This window comes from Bubalus kerabau, chromosome 3, assembly GCF_029407905.1.
Source record: "Bubalus kerabau isolate K-KA32 ecotype Philippines breed swamp buffalo chromosome 3, PCC_UOA_SB_1v2, whole genome shotgun sequence".
Lineage (NCBI taxonomy): Eukaryota > Metazoa > Chordata > Mammalia > Artiodactyla > Bovidae > Bubalus > Bubalus kerabau.
In genome coordinates, this window is record NC_073626.1 from 55,618,242 (window position 1) to 55,632,223 (window position 13,982).

Sequence of the window (13,982 nt, forward strand, 5' to 3'; positions counted from 1 at the left end):
CAAATTCTCCTCCCAAAAGATTACAGCAGTTTTCATTCCTGCCATTATGCTTTCTCCTTTCTGGGGCCCTATAATAGGTAATGTTGTTAACTTGTGATTTGAATTTTGTTATTTGAATTGAGAGAGAAATGGAGTAGCTTATGAGTTTTTTGCCCATTCATGTTTCTTTTTCTCTGAACTGCCAAATAATTGCTATTTCTGTTGTAAGTCGGCTTTGTAAGTGAAGGAAAGTAACTCACTGCTGCCATGTATATGGTTGTAAAATGTATTTTTCTTAGTTTTTTATTGGTCTTCTTTTGCCACTCACGTTTTTTTTTTATGGAGTTAAAGTTATTAGACTTTTTTTGTGTGTGTGAGTTCTGCTCTTTGAGTTTTTTGTTCTGCTCTGACCTGGCCACTCCACCTGCTGACACCCATGCACGCCCAACTGTAACTGGGCTATGTAAAGTCATTAGGGCACACCTAGAGAAGGCAATGGCAACCCACTCCAGTACTCTTGCCTGGAAAATCCCATGGACAGAAGAGCCTGGTGGGCTGCAGTCCATGGGGTGGCTAAGAGTAGGGGACGACTGAGCGACTTCACTTTCACTTTTCACTTTCATGCATCAGAGAAGGGGGTGGCAACCCACTCTAGTGTTCTTGCCTGGAGAATCAACCCACTCCAGTGTTCTTGCCTGGAGAATCCCAGGGACAGAAGAGCCTAGTGGGCCTCCGTCTATGGGGTCGCACAGAGTTGGACACGACTGAAGCGACTTAGCAGCAGCGGCAGCAGGGCACACCCAGGGTAGGGCTTAGGCAGCTGGACCCCAGAGCCCCACGATTCCAGGCATGTAGGAGAAGTCACAAGTCCTTGACAAAGCTGAATCTTTGTGTTCTGGGGCTGCTTTATGTCTGTTAAACCTAAGTGGAGTTAGACTTAGTAAGGTGGGCAGGATTGTGTTTTTCAGTCGCCAGGTTCTGTCTGACTCTTTGCGACCCCATGGACTGCAGCATTCCAGGCCTCTCTGTCTCTCACCATCTTCTGGAATTTGCCCAAGTTCCTGTCCATTGAATCGGTGATGCCATCCCACCACCTCAGGCTCTGTTGCCCTCTTCTTCTGTCTTCAGTCTTTCCCAGCTTCAGGGTCTTTTCCAGTGAGTTGGCTGTTTGCATCAGGTGGCCAAAGTATTGGAATTTCAGCATCAGTCTTACTTTTAAAAAGATGGACAGAGTGCTGAGGCTAAAAACTAGAATGTATGTGTGGGGGTTTGTATTGGCTCCATTAACAAGGTATTAGGTAAATTCCAGATGGCCAGTGAGATAAAATGACTTTGGTCCTTTACCCAGCTGAAAGGAGTAAAGACAGAGAGACCAAAGGACTGTGATTTTGTGATATGATAAGAAACATGAACTTCTAAAACGTTGGCATTTTCTGAGAGATTAGAGGTATTAGGAGTTTGTTTTTTTTTTAATTCATAATAAATCCCTTCCAACCATACCTGAGTTTATACTAATGAGATGACTCTTGGTGTGGGGTGCACCTAAGTGACTTCAGGATGGGGCTGGTTGCCAGAGGTACCAAGCTTGTGATGAGAAGTTTAGAACTTTCAGCCCCATTCCTGGACCTCCAGAGATGGCAGAGAGACTGCCGCTTAATCACCAGTGTCCAGTGATGTAATCATGGCTACCTAATGGAATCTCCTTACTGCTGCTGCTGCTGCTACTGCTGCTAAATCGCTTTAGTCGTGTCTGACTCTCTGCGACCCCACAGACGGCAGCCCAGCAGGCTCCCCCGTCCCTAGGATTCTTCAGGCAAGAACACTGGAGTGGGTTGCCACCCCCTTCTCCGATGCATGAAAGTGAAAAGTGAAAGTGAAGTCGCTTAGTCGTGTCCGACTCTTAGTGACTCCATGGACTGCAGCCTACCAGGCTCCTCTGTCCATGGGATTTTCCAGGCAAGAGTATGCTGGAGTCGGGTGCCAGGAATCTCCTTAGGAACCCATAAATGACGGAGTTTGAATGGTCACATGGAGATGCTGGGAAGTGGTGCCAGGAGAGGCAATGGAAGCTCTGCTTGCACACTTTGCGCTCTTCATCTCATCCATTTGGCTGTTCCTGAGTTGAATCCTTTTATAATAAAGAGAAAATTGTAAAGTGTTTTCCTGAGTTCTGTGAACCATAGCAGATTATTGAATCTCAGGAGGGAGTCAGTATATATTTATATGAATTTGTATGTATAAGTAAATCAATTTATATGTATCAGTCTCCCAATTTATACATCAGAAATACAATAGGCCTAGGACTTTTCTCTAAAGTGGGAGCACTCTTGTGGAACTGAACCTTTAAGCTGTGAGGTCTGATGCTAACTCCACATGGTTAGTGTTGGAATCCACCTGAATCAGTAGACATCCAGTTGGTGTCCTGAGAATTGGAGAATTGGTTACTGGTATGGAAAAACCACACATATTTGGTGTCAGAAGTGAGTAAAAACAGCTCATACGGATCATTCTGTTTTCTGAATATGATTTCGAACCTGCCTGTTTTTTTTTCTGTAGGTGAGAAAATGGCATTTGTGAAGAGTGGATGGTTGCTGCGACAGAGTGAGTATAGTTCGCGAGTGAGCCCCTTGGTCTGGGTTTAGAGTTGCCTTAGGACTCATCTTTTATTTCTGTGGCTGATACTGCTGACATATATAAACAAATAACAAAGTCTTATTAATGCTGTTGCTCTGGATTTCCTCTTGCAGATTTTTAGATTTCTGTGAACTGTTTTTCTGCACACATGAAGCTTCTTCTTGCTTGCTGCCTTGACAGAAACCAGGGGATAGTAGTCCCTGCTGGTTTTTCTTACTAGCATTCTCTATTATTAATGGCTGACCTGAGGTTCTTAAGTCTACCCAAACTGAGCTGGTATATTACTATGAAGGTACTGCTTACTTTGTAGGAAATAGCTATCTCATCCTAGGAATTGAACAGTGATGAGATTCTGAAATACTGGTCTTCAATTATAGATTAAGATTTGCTCTGAGGGAGTGCGTTTACGTAAAACCAAATCTTTTTCATCTCATAAAGGACTCTGGAGAAGAGACTCAGTTCTTTCCCTGCGAGATTGAGTTCATTTTCTTGGACTCTTGTCTGTGGGCCTGACAGTCTGGTTTAGGATTCTGCATTTGGGGCTTTTGACGGCAGGTGTGGTGCTTGGCTGGCACTCCCCAGCCTCGTGATCACACCTGTCTGTATTTGGGTGGCTCTCTTCAGTAGTTTTTGCACAGCTCAGGCGCTGCCAATCAAATAGATACTGGATGCCAATTGTTTATCAGTTTGGGCAAATGCTGTGGTTGCCCCTCTCAGCAAGGTGGGTGCTTGATAGTGGTAAGAGAAATTCGGAAGGCTGCTGTGATGAGTATTCTTTTGGTACCTGCAGTGGACATGGGAGATACGGAGAGGCACATGCAATGGACTTTGTGCACATTGGCCTAGAATTGGGATCTGTAGGAACAAAAGATGTAGCTGTTAGGTATAGATACGGTGCAGGGATGACTTTTAGTTTTCCTTTTTGGTTGACAAGGAAATTAGAGTTTTGTGAAGTTAAATGCCTAGTCCAAGATTACAAATGAAAGGATGCATTCTCTCAAACTGATAGACTGTGATGGATGCATGCTGGATGGGAGCCAGGCCCTGGGAGTGGATGTGTCCAGTATCTGAGCCTGCCTCTGCATAGCCTCAGGCGGGGAGACTCTCCCACACTGTGGGCTGTAAGGGAAGGTGAATGTTAGAGAAAAGTACACATGAAGGCCTTTCAAGAAAAAGAGAAAGATATTTTCCAGAAGAGGAAGGTATTACTGTTATTTTTAAATAGAGAGTTTATAGTCCAACATTTTCTGATCAATCTAGCAGTTAGATACTACTTGGAAGATTTAGATATACCACATGGCAGAGTTACATGCTAGGCATGTTTCATTAGCTCAAAATTTATTCAGCTTTTTTTTTTTCCTTTTATGTTTTGAAACTTAAGTTGGCAGCGTTCTCAGTAGGAATGACATTCTCATCTTAATGTATGCTGCCTGCATCCCTGGTGCAGCACGAGTGTTCGTGCAGTCTGGGTCTGCTTTCACTTCCGTTTTGATAGACTGCCCTGGGCAGGCATATGCAGGGATCCTTTTGGGGCAAGAGGAAAGTTTCTTTTGTTTCTGTTACCTGTGAGTCAGAGGACAAAGTCGTTGCTTTTCCACTCAAAGCCAACATTTCCACTTTTTTTCAGGTACTATTTTGAAGCGCTGGAAGAAGAATTGGTTTGACCTGTGGTCAGATGGTCACCTGATCTATTATGATGACCAGACTCGGCAGAATGTAGAAGATAAGGTCCACATGCCAGTGGACTGCATCAACATCCGCATGGGGCATGAGTGTCGGGGTAAGTGGGTTTGCCGTGTCCAGCTTCTGTCACCTACTGTTCACCATTCTTGGTGGGAGTGATTCCTCTTTCTTAGCCACTTTGCTTTCATTTACAGATCAAGAAGGGTTTCATGTAGGAAGAGGTAGCCAGATGAAACCAGATCCATATGGGTCAGCAGGTTAATTTTCTCCCATCACTCCACATTTCTGTTCTCTGTCATGAAGAAAGTGGTTGAGAACTAAGGAATCAGAGTGCTGGGAACCCCAAGAAGGATGGAGCTTCTCTGGGTAGTTTAGATTTTGTGACTCAGAAACTGGCTTATTGATAGCAGCTCCAGTCAGTTTCTTAAAATCTGATGTCTTTCCTGGAGTTACCTCTTATATAAATTTTGAAGGAGTAGTTTTTTAATAAGCACAGACTTTTCTGTTTCTAATTAATGGCATATGTGGACTTCTCTGTTTTATTAACTCTGGAGTACAGAGTCCGCTGTAGTAACCATTGGTGTTAATAACATCCTGCCCATATAAGTTCTTGAAACACAAGTTTCTATGGACTAGTTGTTGAAATTCTTACTTGAACCAGGCTCAGATATTATAGGTCTTATACCTCTTGGTACACAGATATACTTTATTTCTTCTTATGAGTTTTTTTGTTTGTTTTAAAAAAATATTTATTTTGGCTGTGTCGAGTCTTAGCTGCCGCACGTGGGATCTTTGTTGCCGGGTATTTTGTTGCAGCATGCAAACTTCTCTCTAGTTGTGGTGTATGAGCTATAGAGTGTGTGGGCTTAGCAGTTGTGGCATACAATCTCTGGTTGTGCCACATGGGCTTTTGCTCGGGCTTAGTTGCCCTGTGGCATGTGGGATCTTAGTTCCCTAACCAGGAATCAAACCCCCATTCCCTGCATTGGAAGACAGATTCTTAACCATGGACCACCAGAGAAGTCCCAGAGATACTTTGAACATCTGATTTTCACTTCTAAAGCAGCGATGTAGTTTGATGCTTCCTGTGAATTAACAGAAGTAAGTATTCTAGTGACTGATGCTTTGCCACGCTTTTCATTGTGCTTAGTGTTCTGATGTCTGGGCTGTTCTGTGTGTCACCATATGAGGATGCCCTCTTGAAGAGGCTTACTCATTTATCCTGCAGGAAGTCTAATTAGTACGGAGTAATGATTCATGTGTTTGGTTCTGTAGGGCAGAATAAAGGTGTTTTATAATTACAGTGTTCTGAAGTACTGGTCCTTTGCTTATCTGAGCTATTAAGAAGAAATCCTTGGGGAAAAAAAAGGGGTATTAATATTTCTGTATATTTTTTATAGATATTCAACCACCAGATGGGAAGCCAAAAGACTGTATGCTGCAGATTGTTTGCCGAGATGGAAAAACCATCAGTCTTTGTGCAGAAAGCACAGATGATTGTTTGTAAGTTTTTTCTGATGTGTTTAACTTAACAAGTACTTTCTGTTTTAATTTCCAGTTGCAGGAAGGAAAAAGCATGGGAGTTAAGTTTTCCTTTAGACAGCAGAGTAAGTGACTTAGAGGTGTGTGAAAGGAATGTTAACAGTGTCTTAGTCCATGTCTGATGCCCTGATGCTGGTTTCTGCCTCTGCAGAGCTGCTCGTGCAGTGTCCTGATACAGTGACTGTGGCAGGAAGTATGAGATACAGTCGCTTTGCGTTCTTTCCTCATTACTAGATGTGCACTGGACGATGGGCATGGCTAAGTGGGTTCTGAAACCTTTTGATTTTTTAGGCTGTGCTGCCTGGCTTGTGGGATATCAGTTCCCTAACCAGTTATCAGACCTGGGCCCACAGCAGTGAGAATGCAGAATCCTAACCTGTGGACTAGCAAGGAATTACCATTAAATCTTGTTATTTTAATGTAAATATCTTTTTAAATAGCAGTGACATCTGTATTATATAGCCTTTTCCCTCTTTTGATGGTTCTCACTCCCATTTGCTATCTCTGAAGAAAGAGTATAGAAATACAAGAAGGAAAGCCCAACTTTATTAATTCTCATCCCATAACATCCCATACATAGGATTAATGTAGGACGAGAATCTTGAAAACTCTGAATTGTTTTTTTTTCCTGTCCACACTCTACCACTACCATAGGTTAACTCTGGACATTTTGAGAATTCATTAACAGAGATTATAATAATATTCCTGTATATTAAAATATTCATATGTATATGACATTTTTATAAAATCCAGGTGGCCAGTTTGTTAGAGTACCTGACCCTGCATTTTACATATATGCTTATCCTCAATATAGGCATGCTAAAGTTTAGGGTTTATTTTAAATGCCAGATATAATTTCTTTTTTACATTCTTATTTATATTAGTGAATCATAAATGTCACTTTCTGGAAGAAGTGTAGCTTTCATACAGATGAATGGAGACATGAACTCATCAAGCCAGTTAGCTACTGTTTTATAAATTGGATCTCTGTGTGTTTTTACTAGTCAGTAATTTAAGCTTGTGTACATTGAACACTTCCTTTGAACTGGGCTCTGTGCTGACTGCTTCATATATATTGTTTAATCCTCACTTTATAACGTGGGTTGTTGTTGTTCAGTTGCTCAGTTGTGTCTGACTCTGTGACCCCATGGACGGCAGCACACCAGGCCTTCACTGTCACCCAGAGTTTGCTCAAACTCATGTCCGTTGAGTCGATGATGCCATCCAACCATCTCATCTGTCATCCCCTTTTACTCCTGCCATGTCTTTCCCAGCATCAGAGTCTGTTCCAAGGAGTCACCTCTTTGCATCAGGTGGACAAAGTATTGGAGCTTCGGCATTGGTCCTTCCAATGAATATTCCATGATATTGATTTCCTTTAGGATTAACTGGTTTGATCTCCCTGGTGTCCAAGACACTCAAGATTCTTCTCCAGCACCGCAGTTTGAAGCAACAATTCTTCTGTGCTCAGCCTTCTTTATGGTCCAACTCTCATGTCTGTACATGAGTACTGAAAAAACCATACCTTTGACTAGATGGACCTTTGTTGACAAAGTGAGGTCTGTGCTTTTTAGTACGCTGTCTAGATTTGTCATAGCTTTCCGTCCAAAGACCAAGCATCTTTTAATTTCATGGCTGCAGTCACTGTCTGCAGTGATTTTGGAGCCCAAGAAAATGAAATCTGATACCATTTTACTTTTTCCCATTTATTTGCCATGAAGTAATGGGACTTACTTCTTGGAAGCAAAGTTATGACCAACCTAGAGAGCGTTTTCAAAAGCAGAGACATTACTTTGCCAACAAAGGTCCTTCTAATCAAAGTGAAAGGGAAGTCGCTCTGTCATGTCTGACTCTTTGTGACTCCATGGACTGTAGCCTACCATGCTCCTCAGTCCATGGTATTCTCCAGGCAAGAGTACTGGAGTGGGTTGCCATTTCCTTCTCCACCTTCTAGTCAAGGCTATGGTTTTTCCAGTGGTTATGTATGGATGTGAGAGTTGGACTGGGAAGAAGGCTGAGCGCCGAAGAATTGATGCTTTTGAACTGTGGTGTTGGAGAAGACTCTTGAGAGTCCCCTGGACTGCAAGGAGATCCAACCAGTCCATCCTAAAGGAGATCAGTCCTGGGTGTTCATTGGAAGGACTGATGCTAAAGCTGAAACTCCAATACTTTGGCCACCTCATGTGAAGAGTTGACTCATTGAAAAAGACCCTGATGCTGGGAGGGATTGGGGGCAGGAGGAGAAGGGGACGACAGAGGATGAGATGGCTGGATGGCATGACCGACTTGATGGACCATGAGTTTGAGTGAACTCTGGGAGTTGGTGATGGACAGGGAGGCCTGACGTGCTGCGATTCATGGGGTGGCAAAGAGTCGGACTCGACTGAGCGACTGAAGTGAACTGAACAGAATGGGACTGGATGCCATGATCTTAGTTTTTTGAATATTGAGTTTTAAGCCAGCTTTTTCGCTGTCCTCTTTCACACTTAACAAGAGACTCAGACAGGGGCTGTGTGTCAACCTAGAGGGGTGGGATGGGGAGAGAGATGGGAGGGAGTTTCAAAAGGGAGGGCACATAGGTTTACCAATGGCTGATTCATTTTGAGGTTTGACTGAAAACAACCAAATTCTGTAAAGCAATTATCCTTCAATAAAAAATTAATTTAAAAAAATTCAAGAGGCTCTTTAGTTCCTCTTCACTTTCTGCCATTATAGTGGTATCATTTGCATATCTGAGGTTGTTGATATTTCTCCCAGCAACCTTAATTCCAGCTTGGGGTTCATCCAGACTGGCATTTTGCATGATGTACTCTGTATACAAGTTAAATAAGCAGGGTAACAAAATACAGCCTTGCCATACTTCTTTCCCAATTTTGAACCAGTCTGTTGTTCCATGTCTGATTCTAATTGTTGCTTCTTGACTTGCATACAGGTTTCTCAGTAGACGGAAAAGGTGGCCTGGTAGTCCCATCACTTTTAGAATTTCCCAGGGTTTGTTGTGATCCACACAGTCAAAAACTTTAGTGTAGTCAATGAAGCAGAAGTAGATGTTTTTCTGGAATTCCCTTGCTTTTTCTGTGAACCAACAGATATTGGCAATTTGATCTCTGGTTCCTCTGCCTTTTCTAAATCTAGGTTGTACATCTGGAAATTCTGGGTTTACATACTGTTGAAGCATACTTTGAAGGATTTTTGAGCATTACCTTGCTAGCATGTGAAATGAGCACAATTGTTTGGTAGTTTGAACATTCTTTGTCATTGCCTTTCTTTGGGATTGAAATGAAAATTGACATTTTTCGAGTCCTGTGGCCACTGCTGAGTTATTGCGATTTGCTGACATATTGAGTGCAGCCCTTTAACAGCATCATCTTTTAGGATTTTAAATAGCTCAACTGGAATTCCATACCTCTTCTAGCTTTTGTTCATAGTAATGCTTCCTAAGGCCCACTTGACTTCACACTCCAGGATGTCTGGCTCTAGGTGAGTAACCACACTATTGTGATTATCTGGGTCATTAAGACCTTTCTTGTACAGTTCTTCTGTGGATTCTTGCCACCTTTTCTTAATATCTTCTGCTTCTGTTAGGTCCATACTGTTTCTGTACTTTATTGTGCCTATCTTTGCATGAAATGTTCCCTTGGTATCTCTAATTTTCTTGAAGAGATCTCTAGTCTTTCCCATTCTATTGATTTTCCTCTATTTCTTTGCATTGGTCACTTAAGAAGGCTTTCTTATCTCTCCTTGTTATTTTCTGGAACTCTGCATTAAGTTGGGTATATATCTTTCGCTTTTTCCTTTTCCTTGTCTTCTTTTCTCAGCTATTTGCAAGGCTTCTTGGAACAACCACTTTTTCTTCTTGCATTTCTTTTCCTATGGAATAGTTTTGGTCACTGTCTCCTGTGCAGTACTGTGAACCTCCATCCATAGTTCTTCACGCACCCTGTCTACCAGATCTAATCCCTTGAAATCTATTCATCACCTCTACTGTATAATCATAAGTGGTTTGATTTAGGTCATACCTGAGTGGAAGAAAATAGTTTTCCCCACTTTCTTCAATTTAAGCCTGAATTTTGCAATAAGGAGCTCATGATCTGAGCCACAGTCAGCTCCCGGTCTTGTTTTTGCTGACTGTATAGAGCTTCTCATTCTTTGACTCTAAAGATTTCAATCAGTCTCATTTCGGTATTGACCATCTGGTGATATCCATGTGTAGAGTCATCTCTTGTGTTGTTGGAAGAAGGTGTTGTCTTTATAGCCCTTTGTTCTTAACTGCTCTACTCTACTGTATGCTGAGATGTCATATGTGGACTGTTCCTTTAAGTAATGGTGGAAAAAAACATCTAGAACTAAAATTTTAGAATAGTTTAATAATGAAACATAGAGGAGGGAGAAGAGTTGTCATAGAGGAGGGAGAAGAGTTCAAAATACACTAAAAGACTTGCCTTGTTTAGCTTTGAAGAGCTAGGTGAGTCAGAGGATGCTGTTTCTTAAACCTGTATGGGAAAATAGAGGTTTATTTATGTGTTGATTTTAAGCATCAGTTCTTCAGCACTCAACCTTCTTTATGGTAATTCACATCCATACATGACTACTGGAAGAACCATAGCTTTGACTAGATGGACCCTTTGTCAGCTAAATGATGTCTTATCTGCTTTTTAGTATGCTGTCTAGGTTTGTCATAGCTTTTCTTCCAAGGAGCAAGTGTTTTTTAATTTCATGGCTGCAGTCACCATCCATAGTGATTTTGAAGCCCAAGAAAATAAAGTCTGTCACTGTTTTCATTTTTCCCCCATCTATTTGCCATGAAGTGATGGGACTGGAAACCATGAGCTTATTAGTTTTTTGAATGCTGAATTTTTAAAAAATTAAATTTATTTTAATTGAAGGATACTTGTTTTACAATATTGTGTTGTTTTCTGCCAATTATCAACATGAATCAACCATAGGTATACTTATGTCCCCTGCCTGTTGAACCCCCCCGCCACCTCCCTCCCCATTCCACCCCTCTAGGTTGTTACAGAACCCTGTTTTTAAAACAGTTTTTTCACTCTTCTGTTTGACCTTCACCAAGAAGCTCTTTAGTTTCTGTTCACTTTCTGGCATTAGGTTGGTATCAGCTGCATATCTGAAGTTGTTGATATTTCTCCCAGCAATCTTTTTTTTTTTTTAAAGATTTATTTATTTGTGGCTGTACGGGGTCTTTGTTGCCGCTCTGGGGCTTTCTCTAGTTGTGGAGAGTGCAGGTTACTGTCTGGCTGTGGTGCACAGGCTTCTCACCGCAGTGGCTTCTCCTGTTGTGAAGCATGTGTTCTAGAGTGCTGGCTCAGTCGCGTGGCACACGGACTTAGTCACTCCATCCGTGGCATGTGGGATCTTCCTGGAGCAGGGATTGAACCCATATCCCCTGTATTGGCAGACAGATTGTCAACCACCGGACCACCAGGGACACCCTCTCCCAGCAATCTTTGGATTCATCCACACCAGCATTTTGCATGATGTACTCTGTGTATGAGTCAAACAAGCACGGGTGACAACATACAGCCTTGACGTACTCCGTTCCCAATTTTAAACCAGTCCATTGTTCCATGTCCAGTTCTAACTGTTGCTTCTTGGTCTGGCTGTAGGTTTCTCAGGAGACAGATAAGGTGGTCTAGTAGTCCCCTCTCTTTAAGAATTTTCCACAGTTTACTGTGATTGACACAAAGGTTTTAGTGTAGTCAATGAAGCAAAAGTAGATGTTTTCTGCGATTCATTTGCTTTTTATGATCCAGTGGATATTGGCAGTTTGATCACTGATTCCTCTGCCTTTTCTAAATCCAGCTTGTACATCTGGAAGTTCTCAGTTCATATACTGTTGAAGCCTAGCCTGAAAGGTTTAGAGCATTATCTTGCTAGCATGTGAAATGAGTGCAATTGTATGGCTACCTTAGAATGGCTGTTACCAAAAAGACAAAACATAAGTTGTTGGGTGAGGATGTGGAGAAAAGGGAATCCTGTGCACTTTTGGTGGGAATGTAAATTTATGAAGCTACTATGGAAAACAGTATGGAGGTTCCTCAAAAAAACAAAAATAGAAGTAAGATATGATTCTGAAATGCCACTTTTCAACATATATTTGAAGGGGATTAAATGGTTGTGTTGATGAGATAGCTGCAACCTTGTGTTTCTTGCATTATTTATAGTAGCCAACACATGGAAGCAACTTAAGTGTCTGAAGAATGAATGAATTGATAAATAAAATGATACACACACACACACACACACACATACACACACACACACACACACACTTGCACATGTGTGGGCAATGGACTGTTAATCAACTATAGAAAAAGAAACCCTGCTTTCACAACAATATAAATGGATCCTGAGGGCCTTATGCTAAGTGAAGTAAGTCAGACAGAGAAAGAAAAATGACTGTATTTCTCACTTATGTGAAGAATCTAAAAAAGCTGGACATGACTGAACAGCTAACACTTTCATTTTCATAGAAGTGGAGAGTAGAATAGTGTTTACCAGTGGTTGAGGGAAATGGTGAGATGTTGGACAAAGGGTATAAGCTTCCAGCTGTAAGATAAGTAAGTTCTCGGCATCTCTTGTACACAGTGATTATAATTAATAGTTCTGTTTCATATACTTGAAAATTAAGAGAGTAGATCTTAAATGTTATCACCAAAGAAGTAAAAAATTAATCAGGTGTGTAGGGGTTGAGGTCCCTTATTGCAGCAATCAATTTATATTATATGTGATTCAGATCATCATATTGTACACCTTAAACCTAATTTATTATATATCAGCTTCTCAAATACCAGCATTATTTTTAAGTGCAAAATACTGCTGACCTTTTGTATCTCATATGTGGAACTTTATGTAGCCATTTAAAAAATCAAATATTAATAGATCTGTGTGTATAACATGACCTGATAAAGTATAGGTTTAGTGCAGTTAATTAAGCATGGTGCATTTTATATTTATTAAAAAGTGAAGGACTTCCCTGGTGGTCCAGTGGTTAAGACTCAGTGCCTCCACTACATGGAGCATGGGTTAATCCCTGGTCAGGGAACTAAGATCCCCCATATACCTGCAGCTCAGCCAAAAATTAAAAAAGGAAAAACTATAATATAGATTATGGTTTAAATATTATGTATGTATCAATACTGTAGATTTTTTTTCTTTACATATTATATATTCCTAGTGCATGTCTCAAGTGAGTTGACTGAGTAAGTCTTGAGGTAAGGGCTAAGTTCATTTGCTCAGTCGTGTCTGACTCTTGCGACCCCATGGACTGCAGCACACTAGGCTTCCCTGTCTGTCACCAATTCTCAGAGCCTATTCAAACTTATGTCCATTGAGTCAGTGATGCCATCCAACCATCTCATCCTCTGTTGTCCCCTTCTCCTCCTGCCCTCAATCTTTCCCAGCATCAGGGTCTTTTCATATTAGTCAGTTCTTCGCATCAGGTGGCCAAAGTACTGGAGTTTCAGTTTCAGCATCGGTCCCTCCAATGAATATGCAGGACTGATTTCCTTTGGGATGGACTGGTTGGATCTCCTTGGAGTCCACGGGACTCTCAAGAGTCTTCTCCAACACCACTCTGAAAAGCATCAACTCTTTGGTGCTTAGCTTTCTTTATAGTCCAACTCTCACATCCATACATGACTACTGGAAAAACCATAGCTTTGACCGGATGGACCTTTGTTGGCAAAGTAATGTCTCTGCTTTTTAATATGCTGTCTAGGTTTGTTATAGCTTTTCTTCTAAGGAGCAAGTGTCTTTTAATTTCATGGCTGCAGTCAGCATCTGTGGTGGTTTTGGACCCCCCAAAATAAAGTCTGTCACGGTTTCCATTGTTTCCCTATCTATTTGCCATGAAGAGATGGGACCAGATGTCATGATTTTAGTTTTCTGAATGTTAAGCTTTAAGCCAACTTTTTCACTCTCCTCTTTCACTTTCATCAAGAGGCTCTAGTTCTTCTTCACTTTCTTCCATAAGGGTGGTATTATCTGCGTATCTGAGGTTATTGATATTTATCCTGGCAGTCTTGATTCCAGCTTGTGCCTCATCTAGCCCAGCCTTTCGCATGATGTACTCTGCATATAAGTTAAATAAGCAGGGTGACAGTATACAGCCTTGATGTATTCCT

At 41.4% G+C, this 13,982-nt stretch overlaps 1 protein-coding gene across 5 annotated transcripts in view; it reads left to right on the plus strand.

Annotated features, from left to right (window-relative positions):
* The window catches only part of PLEKHB2 (pleckstrin homology domain containing B2), a 49,535-nt gene that overhangs the window by 12,809 nt on the left and 22,744 nt on the right, over positions 1–13,982 (plus strand). For all 5 annotated transcript variants that reach the window (XM_055571866.1, XM_055571863.1, XM_055571865.1 and 2 more), the window contains exons 2-4: positions 2,536–2,580; positions 4,241–4,393; positions 5,697–5,799. In XM_055571866.1, coding sequence (XP_055427841.1) covers positions 2,544–2,580; positions 4,241–4,393; positions 5,697–5,799 — 293 coding nt within the window. In that variant the 5' untranslated portion in view covers positions 2,536–2,543. The remainder of the gene's footprint in view (positions 1–2,535; positions 2,581–4,240; positions 4,394–5,696; positions 5,800–13,982) is intronic.